General features: G+C 50.8%; 1 protein-coding gene across 1 annotated transcript; it reads right to left on the bottom strand.

Moving 5' to 3' along the window:
• Positions 1-218: 218 nt before the first annotated feature.
• On the bottom strand, positions 219-11,491 carry LOC130385438 (transmembrane protein 198-B-like). The gene is made up of 4 exons (XM_056593942.1): positions 11,287-11,491; positions 10,155-10,739; positions 1,273-1,487; positions 219-950 (listed from the first exon to the last, which is right to left on the bottom strand). Exons 1-4 carry the CDS (start codon positions 11,489-11,491, stop codon positions 219-221), a joined length of 1,737 nt encoding a protein of 578 aa, XP_056449917.1.

The raw sequence follows: 11,491 nt of genomic DNA, 5'->3' as shown, positions 1-11,491 counted from the left end.
AGGAGAGCCAGAGGGGCCCCTAGAGCAGGAGGGGCCCCAGAGAGGAGAGCCAGAGGGGCCCCAGAGAGCCAGAGGGGCCCCAGAGAGCCAGAGGGGCCCCAGAGAGGAGAGCCAGAGGGGCCCCAGAGAGGAGAGGGGCCCCAGAGAGGAGAGCCAGAGGGGCCCCAGAGAGGAGGGCCAGAGGGACCCCAGAGAGCCAGCGAGCCAGCAGGGCGCGATCAGATCCGGAGCAGGGGCCCCACAGCCTCGGCCTGGGAGCCGTAGTCGTAGCCCAGGTCCACGGCCGCATGGGGGCCCCCCGGGGGCCGGGCAAAGTGGGGGCCCCCGGAGCTGGTGGGGCGGGCGTTGGCGGGGCCACTGCTGGTCGGCCGGCCACTGTGGGGCCCGCTGCCCTGCGGGGGGCCATTGTGGGGGCCACTGCTGCTCGTAGGGCGGGAGTTATGGGGCCCGCTGCTGCTCATTGGTCGATTGCTGAGTGGACCGCTGCTAATTGGTCTGGAGTTAATCGGACCGCTGCTAATTGGTCTGGAGTTAATTGGACCACTGCTAATTGGTCTGGAACTCTGGGGCCCGCTGCCTAACAGGGGATGGTTGTGGGGGCCGCTGCTGCTCATTGGTCGATTGCTAAGTGGACCGCTGCTCATTGGTCGGCTGTTAAGTGGACCACCACTGCTGATTGGTCGAGAGCTGAGTGGGCCGCTGCTCATTGGTCGAGAGCTAAGTGGGCCGCTGCTCATTGGTCTAGAGCTTAGTGGGCCGCTGCTCATTGGTCGATTGCTAAGTGGGCCGCTGCCTATTGGGCGAGAGTTGAGTGGACCGCTGCTGATTGGCCGGGGGTTAAGTGGACCACTCCCCATCATGGGCAGGCTGGGGGGGCCGCTGGAGGTGGAGGGCTCGTCTCCACACACCTCCACCTCCACCTGCCGCTCACGGAAGTTCTGGATGTAGCTCTGTGAGGGGAGGAGAGACAGAGGACCTTAGATCGCTGGAGACAGAGGGGCAGAGGGGTGTGTCTCTATGCATGCATAGAGACACATGTATATGTGCATATGTAGCCGTGTGTTATTGCCTGAGTATGTGCATAGGTTTGTGTGTTTGTGAGTGTGTGTGTGTGTGTGTGTGTGTTGTCTGCGTGTACGTGGACACAAGTGCTTGTGTAGATCGGTACGTGTGTGCATGTGTTTTTGCGTCCATGGTATCTGCGTTGTGTGTATATCTATGTGTGTATGTGTGTGTGTGTGTGTGTGTGTGTGTGTGTGTGTGTCCACCGACCGGTGACAGCACGTCCCCGTCGTAGCGCCGAATGGGGTGGGGCTTGCGGCGGTAGGCGGGCTCGGCCGGCGAGGCCTTGTTGCCGGGGGCGCCCGCCGCCGCGGCGACCGGGTTCTTCTTCTTCTTGGCGCGGGCGCCCCGGGCGGAGCGGCCGCGGTCGTCGCGCTGACGGATCCGGAGCACCTGCATGTGCCTCTGGTGACGAGAGATGATAACTGGGGGGGAGGAGGGGGAGGGGGAGAGGGGGGAGAGGAGGGGGGGGGGGGAGCGGGGTGAGGAGGGGAGGAGGAGGAGGAGAGACATAGAAGGAATAAGAGAGAGAGATAGTTTCGTTTACCACTAACATTTCTTTGAGTAATCTTTTATATTATGACCATTTAAAGGAATTTATGTCATGACAACTCAGAATGACACCTTGAAAAGCCTTAATGAGGCTGAATTGAGGCCCACACACACACACACACACACACACACACACACACACACACACACACACACACACACCCTGGTGATGTTCTGACTGTCTGACCCACACGTGTTTATCATGTTGGTGTCTCCCTCAGACATCACAGCACCATGGATGATCTCTACGGCATCATCTCTAGATCAGATAAGACTGTTGGCACGCACACACTGACACACACACACAGACACACACTGAAGCACGCACACACAGACACACACACAGACACACACTGAAGCACACACTGACACACACACAGAAGCACGCCAACAATGACACACACACACAGACACACACTGAAGCACGCACACACTGACACACACACAGACACACCGAAGCCCACACTGACACACACAGAGGCGCACACACACAGACACACTGAAGCACGCACACAATAACACACACTGAAGCACACACACACTGAAACAAACAAGGCACACACTGAAGCGCGCGCACACACACTGACACACATAAAGACACACACTGAAGCAAGCCCACCCTGAGACACACACACCGACAAACACAAAGAAACACACTGAAGGACGCACATACTGACACACACACAGAAGCACGCACACACAGACACACACTGACAAACATTCACACTGACGCATGCAAGGATGTACACACACACTGATAAACACACGCACACAAGACTCACGCACCTACACACTTACAAACACAATGACGCACGCAGGCAGGCAGGCAGACACACACACATACATCACGCAACATTCCTGGACAGGAAGGTTTTTATCTCCCCCCTCCTAAATCTCTCTCTCTCTCTCTCTCTCTCTCTCTCTCTCTCTCTCTCTCTCTCTCTCTCTCTCTCTCTCTCTCTCTCTCTCTCTCTCTCTCTCTCTCTCTCTCTCTCTCTCTCTCTCTCTCTCTCTCTCGTCTTTCAAAGGCTGCCTTTTCATCTCATGCCTCCCACTCTCTCGACTCTCAGACATCATCCTCATAACATTTGAAAGCACTATGCAGAAAGCCAACAGTAATACATCCATAGACCATATTGATTTAGGAGGTTGAAATTGTCTCCAAAGGCTCCAGTGAATGCACTTTTAGATACACTGCAGTATAAGATGCACTGACTGCACCATGACATTTACATTTAGGGGATTTAGCAGACACTTGTATCCAGGGCGACTCACAACCGTTCATCCACCCATTCACCCACTGACGGCGGAGTCTACCCCTTTGTTGTGTTTGTCTCCGCCCCCATGTTGCATGAATATTCAAAGTTCTCGCGGGAACTATGTTTGCCCCTCCCCCATACTGCGAGAATGATCAGAGTGTTATGAGAACTGTCAGAGTTCTTGCGGGAAATATGTCCTTCCTCTCCCGTTGCTTCACACACACACACACACACACACACACACACACACACACACACACACACACACACACACACACACACACACACACACACACACACACACACACACACACACACACACACACACACACACACACACCAGGGGTCAAAACTAACTTTCCACCAACGTCCCGGAAACCTCCCGAATTCTTTTTTTAACCGTCCCGAATCGTCGCGAAATTTCCCAAAACTCATTTTTTACATTTTGAGTTGTTACTCACTGATGATATAATAAAAACATTATGTTGATAAAATAATATATTTATTCCCAGACTAGATTTGTTTAGCTTCAAGATGACAGCCAACAGAACTGAACTGTGGTCTACGTGACCTTCTGCCAGTACTCCACCATTTAGTGACTGCCTTTAGTGAGTTGTACTCGTCCAGAGGAGGGCCATGCATTGAGATTAGCATGAGGCTGTTCAGAGCTTCATTGGCAAGGCGAGACCTCCAGTCCCACTTCCCCGTTTCATGCAGGAGAAACCACGCTCTAGCAGGAGCTGCTCATGGGTAAGTCAAGGCTGTCTCTGCTACCACCATCTCTGGGTTTCATTCTGATTTAAATGCAACGGCTCCGGGGTTCCGGGGGGGGGCTTGAGTAGTGGTCATGCTGCGCTGTCTCCACAGAGACAAGGCAGCGATATCATCATGAGCAGTACTAACTGGAGAGAAGGTGAAATCCGCGAGCTGCTGATCATGTCTGGTTCGGACTACCGGATTTCAGCCCGATTTTGCCCCGATCTGTTTGTCGCAGACAAATGTGCGAGTCGTAGGCCCTGCACGATTTTCAAAAGTCAGCGACGAGTCGAGGTCTTGTAATGTGACATGCTTGCGGGCTGCGATTTTATCGTCCCAACGTCGAAATGTTTGGCATGCCAGAAATTTGTGGGAAACGCAATGACGTATCCATTGCATTGCATGCCAATTGCATTGGCATGCAATGCAATTCAATGCGCATGCATTGCACCAACGCCAATGCTTACGAAGTACTCCGCCCCCTGTTTGACGTCATCAGCGCACTGTTGACAAAACACCCGGACAGCTTTGTGGTTGTTGCAGGAGAATTCAACCACATTAGCTTAAAGACTGTGCTCCCCGGATTCAAGCAATATGTGGACTTTAAAACAAGAGGAGAAAATATACTTGATTTGGTCTATTCCAACACTGCTGAGGCATATAAGGCCATTCCTCAACCCCATATTGGCCTTTCAGACCATAAATCTGTGCTGCTGGTTCCAACTTACAAACCCAGGCTGATACGAACTAGGGCAACCCAGTCACACATCAGGGTGTGGCCAGATGGAGCAGTCTCAGCGCTGCAGGACTGTTTTAAATGCACTAACTGGGAGATTTTTAAAACAGCTGCATCTCAGGGTGAGCATCATATTAACATTGAAGAATATGCTGAAACGGTGATGAGCTTCATTGCCAAGTGCACAGAGGATGTTACTGTGATGAAGACCTATATAGTACGGAACAACCAAAAACCCTGGATGACTGCTGAGGTACGTTAGCTGTTAAAGGCTCGGGATGCTGCGTACAGTGGAGGAGACAAGGGGAGGGCGCTCCAAGCCTGTGCTGATGAGCTGACAGATGTTTTAATAGACATTTTCAACATCTCTCTCTGTCAAGCCACTGTACCCAGATGCTTCAAAACATCCATCATCGTTCCAGTTGCAAAAAAGTCTGTTGTGTCCTATTTGAATGACTACCGTCCTGTTGCATTGACCCCAATAGTGATGAAGTGTTTTGAACGGTTAATCAAACCACACATCACATCCAGCCTACCTGCATCACTGGATCCTCATCAGTATGCCTACCGTTCAAACCGTTCCACAGAGGATGCAATATCCACTACCCTGCATACAGTACTCACCCATCTAGAACAGAGAGACACCTATGCTAGAATACTGTATGTTGACTTCAGCTCTGCATTTAACACCATCTTGCCGCAGAGACTGATGGATAAACTTCTCCTCCTGGGCCTAAACCCCACCCTCAGTCACTGGATACTGGATTTCCTGTTGGAGCGACCACAGTCAGTTCGTGTTGGGAAAAAAATCTCCAAATCCATCACACTGAGTACAGGATCCCCCCAGGGATGTGTGCTCAGTCTTCTGCTGTACACGCTGCTGACCCATGACTGTGTGCCAAGGCACAAGAACAACATGATTGTTAAGTTTGCAGATGACACTACAGTCGTGGGTCTCATTCATGGGAATGAGGAATCCTATTACAGAGAGGAGGTCAATCTGTTTGAGAGATGGTGCAGAGACAACAACCTGGTGCTCAATGCGGAAAAGACCAAGGAAATGATCGTGGACTTCCGTAGATCAAAACCTAAGCACACACCCCTCTGCATCAGTAATCGTGAAGTGGAAAAGGTGGAGAACATCAAGTTCCTGGGAGTACAGATCTCTGACAACCTTTCCTGGTCCAAAAACACCACTGGGCTAGTGAAGCGAGCCCAACAGAGATTGTACTTCCTGAGGAAACTCCATCAGGCCTCACTACCTCCCAGTATCCTCACCACATTCTACAGGGGGGCAGTGGAGAGCGTGCTGACGTACGCCATCTCTACCTGGTTCTCCAGCTGCAGTGCGGCGGACAAAAAGGCCCTGCAAAGAGTGGTGAGATCAGCGGAAAAGGTCATTGGAGCCTCACTTCCCTCTGTCCAGGACATATTCCTAAGCCACTGCAGGAATAGGGCCCAGAAAATAGTGAGAGACCCCTCTCACCCTCTGAACAACTTCTTTAAGCTCCTACCCTCCAAGAAGCGCTATCGCAGCTTAAGATGCTCCACCACCAGGCTGCGGAACAGCTTCCTGCCTCAAGCTGTCAGGATGCTCAATGCACCAGCGTCCTAAATCTTCCCACTGGACTTTATTTATTATTTATTTATTCATCATTGGGACGTTTGTTTGTAATGTATGTGATCTTGATCCCTGAGAAACGCCTTCTCGTTTTGTTGTTCGATCAACAAAATGACAATAAATTTGATTTGATTTGATTTGATTTGATTTGATTGTTGACATGAGGGATCCCCGCCACCAGTTGTGCGAGGGAACCCCGCGAACAGCTGGAGCTCATGGGCAGTGTTTAATAACTAGTAAAGAACTATTAATAATAATAATAATAATACATTTAATTTAGAGGCGCCTTTCAAGACACCCAAGGTCACCTTACAGAGCATATAGTCATCATAAGATATATATTAGACTAGTAGAGTTGCGCGGTTAGCGGTCATACCCTCGGACACCGTGGATAATCTACGGGTTGGGTGGATTGCGTGAAATACAGTAGCCTCATACTTGGAGGAATTGCGGGCGGGTTGCGGTGAAACAAATAAATAAATAATAAGTAGGTTAACATATTGACTAGACAAACGGCAAACTGAGTAATTTGACATATATTTTTCTATAATCTTCTGAAATGCGCAAACATCGTTTACCATAAGCATTCCACTGTGCGATCATCCTTGCTGCGTATGCCCTCACACATTGTTGAAATCATATGCTGGATGGTTTATTCTTTCTATGTGGCTTTTAGTTAATAATCGGGATGTAATCGATGACAATAGGTGACATTTCATAGTGGTCGGACATTGTAGCGTGCCGACAGGCTTTTGCCGGAGTGGAACACGCAGCTCAAAGCCGGGACTGTCTCCACAAAACCGGGACATCTGGTCACCCTAATGATGACGGGCGGGTATCAATTGTTGAAAATAACATTGCGATGGGTGAATTAGATATTAGGCAGTGGTTGCGGATGACAGCTCATACGCGCATCTCTACTAACTTGACTTCACTGCACTACGCAGAGGACCGCCATCATAATACCTAGTGTAGGAACTCGGGATCCATTGTTATTTACACTTTGTTGCTGCGTTGTTGCTGCGTGTTTGAACGATATAAAGTAAAGATTCTAGAGCATCGCACCCTCGAATCTTGTAGCGTCTTCTGACGAGGCAAGGCCCGAATTCCTGGCTCTGTGATCGCATAGTGTGACATGTTAAATCGTGGAGGAATATCTGAGAATCGTGTATGAACCAGCCAGAGAAGGTGATGCAGTCATATTGAACAAAGACGTTGAAAGATGGTGCGATCTACGAGAGAGACGCAGAGGAACTGTCCTGACGAGGCTTTTGTCGGGATAAAAAACAAATGGTCAGCAAAATGAAGAATATGTTGGCGTTTTTTTCACTTGTAAATAGTTAATCGCGTTTGTAGCCTACACTCACGTGCCTAGGCGTCAGTTCCGCTGGGGACACGTCCCCACCAGTTTTCATCAAGATACATTTTGTACCCACCACTTGTAAAAAAAAAAAAAAAAGAAAACTCGAGTTTAATTATTATGGATTATTACACGGCTCTGCTCAATGCTGTAGACTGCTCCATTCACTTGCACGGGCCTTCCCAACGTTCAGCTGTCAATTATTTTGGTTTATTACATGGCTCTTCTCAATTCATAAAAGTATGAATAGACCTCTGAAGAATAAGTCCTGCCTCCGAGGCTCCGGTTCCATCGGTTAAATGTCTCTGGGAAATACCATGGGGCTTTTGAATGATCGTACATAACAAACTCTCTAGGTGACGAAGAAGTAAAAACTGCTCATGTTTTCAACTACAGACTTTTTCCATCTAGAATCCACTTGGGCTTTGGATTGTCGGTGCCGTAAGTAGTAAACGTTTATAAATGCTACTTTAACGGCACAGACAATCCAAAACACATCGCATCACACACATCCAAGGTTACCGCCGTGCACGAGCCATCCACGAGCCGCCCACGAGGCGGGCATATCAAACTGTTTATTGCTCTGCCTCTCGGTGATTATCCCTTACTTATAACACAGCTCTTCTCAATGCCGTGGAATGCTCACGTCCAGCATATTGGACCGCTGTCAATGAAGGTGGATTTTTTGCCTCTGATTCACGTCATCTGTATCACTCCGCAGTCCGGTAACTTATCAACCCCAGCGTGTTCGGTATAAGCGACAAATACATTGTAAAAAGACACACTTTGAAGTTATTTTTTCGTTTTGGCAAGTAGCCAATACTAATAATACCAATACTCTTCGGCTGGGATGATGAGGCATCAGACAATCAAGTCATTTTAGCCTGAATACATAGGTAAGAAGCACCAGAGCAGGTTGCTAGTACCATGGACAGTATCAGAACGATAACCTGATGAACTAAATGGATGTGGTAGGCTACACCACGGGATGCATCTGCAGACCACTGCCACATAAATAAAGGTAAGACGCAATATTTATTGCTTAAGATTTGCTGGTGCTGTGGCAAGGTCTTTTGTGTTTTTTGCACTCAAGTGGTCGGCTGTTTTAACTTGCAATTGATAGTCGGTCTCTTGTTGACACAAAGTGACTTTTGGTCATTCATGCTTTGCTTGAATTCTGAAATAAATGTGGGGGGGAGTGCATGAGTTTTGGTCAGAATGCCTGATGTAGGCTAGTTTTGAAGAGTTGAAAGAGTGCATCCTCATTGCACCCAGCACTTCTGAAAATGCACTTCCGAATGCGTCTCTGTCCCCAGCACATTTCAAACCAAACTGACGCCCAAGCTCACGTGAACATATTCTTGCATGCGAGTGTCTTCATTCATAAAAAAAACAAAAACATTCTGGAGTATGCAAATTATTATAACGAACGGGGGATTTTACCCCCTCGGTTTAACACAGGAAACTTGAGATAATACAGTGAATCGCCGGGCGTGCCAAGCCGCGACCGAACCGGCTTGGCAGTGTAAAAAGGCCGTCACCATTGTTGCAAGCAGTCTCTGCGTCCCAATGAACAACACAAACGCGAGCGCGCCAGCCAATTCAACGAACCTCAGTCCTTTTTCCATTTCAGTCTTTTCCACTGACCCCAAACCCGTTCTGGTTCGCAGAAAGTGTTGAAAAATTAAACAGAAAAAATAAGTCAGTGCCCACAAAATGCACTTTGATCAATTAAATAATAAATAAATAAAAATAAAGTTTGATATACTTTTTATATGCTTTTTTAAATAAATGTTTAATGAAGGACACATGAGATAACGTGCACAATTGTGACTTTTTAGGGACTTCTTTTGTCTATGTCTTGTCTTGTCATGACATCTCTGAGGAACAAGAGGAAGCTTGTGCTTTAGAAGTTACGGGATTTTTCACTTTTCTCCACGGATTCTCAAAAATGCAGATTCGATTTTCAGGAGGATTTCGATCCTAATGCAATTCTAAACAGATTGTTTTTTGCATGGTGCTAAATCGCCGCCATTCTGTTTAAAACCTATAGGTCAACCCACTCTAGCTCCTGAGACGCCCACGACACAATCCACTGCTACACAATCCACTACTACACAATCCCACTACTACCAAGAGACACAACCCAAGTGAACCCCACAGAACAAAGGTCAACAGACGTCCGACCCCCAGAAGCAGTGTTGCTAGGTTACCACTTGCCCTTGGTGTGCGAGTGAATACACTATAAGATGATAAGAAGCAGAGTTGCTAGGTTACCACTCACACTATAAGATGATAAGGAGAAGTGTTGCTAGGTTACCACTCACACTATAAGATGATAAGAGGCAGTGTTGCTAGGTTACCACTCACACTATAAGATGATAAGAGGCAGTGCTGCTAGGTTACCACTCACACTATAAGATGATAAGAGGCAGTGCTGCTAGGTTACCACTCACACTATAAGATGATAAGAGGCAGTGTTGCTAGGTTACCACTCACACTATAAGATGATAAGAGGCAGTGTTGCTAGGATACCACTCACACTATAAGATGATAAGAGGCAGTGTTGCTAGGTTACTACTCACACTATAAGATGATAAGAGGCAGTGTTGCTAGGTTACCACTCACACTATAAGATGATAAGAAGCAGTGTTGCTAGGTTACCGCTCACACTATAAGATAATAAGAGGCAGTGCTGCTAGGTTACCACTCACACTATAAGATGATAAGAGGCAGTGTTGCTAGGATACCACTCACCCTGGGCTGTGTGAGTGTGATAAGAGGCAGCGTTGCTAGGTTACCACTCACCCTTGGTGTGCGAGTACCCCTCTGCGGTCACCTTCCACTGCACCAGGACCCCCAGCGCGGCCAGCGCCCCCCAGACCCCCAGCGCGGCCCAGGTGACCCAGCAGACGGGGGCGTCCCGGGGCGCCGCCTTCAGCCGCTCCACCACGTACAGGACCAGCCCCAGCAGCTCCGCAAAGTAGTCCATCGCCACGGTGATGGCGGCGGCGCCGAAGCAGGCCGTGCTCAGCGTGGTGAAGAGGCGGGGCCACTGTAGCGTGAGCACGGCGCAGAGCGTCCCCGAGCCCAGCAGGAGCCCCAGCGGGGCCCAGACGGAGCGCGGGGGGGCGGAGGACAGCTCCTCCAGCCCCACCAGCAGGGCGAGGGCCAGCAGCAGGCCGAGGAGCAGCCCCACCAGGAACAGGCCCACGCTGCGCACCAGCATGGCCACCAGGCCGCACAGCAGCCCCGCCCCCACCGCCACCCCCACCGCCGCCTCCGGCCCCAGGGCGCTGTCCGGGAGGGGCTGGCGCACGCACAGGAGGAAGACCACCGCCGAGCCGAAGAGCAGCCCGGTCAGGAACATCACCGCCTTGAAGCAGCGGTACCCTGGAGGGGGGAGGGGGGGGAGAGGGGGGAGAGGGAGGGAGAGGGGGAGAGGGGGAGGGAGGGAGAGAGAGAGAGAGAGAGAGAGAGAGAGAGAGAGAGAGATAGAGATAGAGAGAGAGAGAGAGAGGGGAGAGAGAGAGGGGGGAGAGAGAGGGGGAGAGGGGGGGAGAGGGGAGAGGGGGGGAGAGGGGGAGGGAGAGAGGGGGAGAGGGGGAGAAAGGGGGAGAGGGGGAGAGAGGGGGAGAGGGGGGAGAGAGAGAGGGGAGAGAGGGGAGGGAGAGAGGGGGGAGAGGGGGAGAAAGGGGGAGAGGGGGAGAGAGGGGAGAGGGGGGGGAGAGGGGTTATTATAATATAAAGAGCAGGCCGGTCAGGAACATCACCGCCTTGAAGCAGCGGTACCCTGGAGAGGGGAGGGGGGGGAGAGGGGGAAGAGAGAGAGAGAGGGGGAGAGGGGGGAGAGAGAGAGAGAGGGGGGGAGGGGGGGAGACAGAGAGAGAGGGGGGAAGGGGGGAGACAGACAGACAGACAGACAGGCAGACAGACTCACCGAAGAAGCAGTACACGATGCCGAACAGGACCCCCACAGCGCAGACCACCGATGGAACCACGCGGTGGCGCCCCCCCGGGCTCTGGCACACCCCCGCCCCCACCGGCCGCAGAAGCTCCGCCTCCCCGCCGGCCGTGGCCCCCTCTGTCGCCCCCGCCCAGGTGGGCGTCAGCCCCGCCCACGTGGTCAGGCTCTCCGTCGCCAT

This window comes from Gadus chalcogrammus, chromosome 7, assembly GCF_026213295.1.
Source record: "Gadus chalcogrammus isolate NIFS_2021 chromosome 7, NIFS_Gcha_1.0, whole genome shotgun sequence".
Classification (NCBI taxonomy): Eukaryota; Metazoa; Chordata; class Actinopteri; order Gadiformes; family Gadidae; genus Gadus; species Gadus chalcogrammus.
The sequence above is the reverse complement of the archived record's forward strand: the minus strand, read 5'-3'. Positions and strand labels throughout refer to the sequence as shown.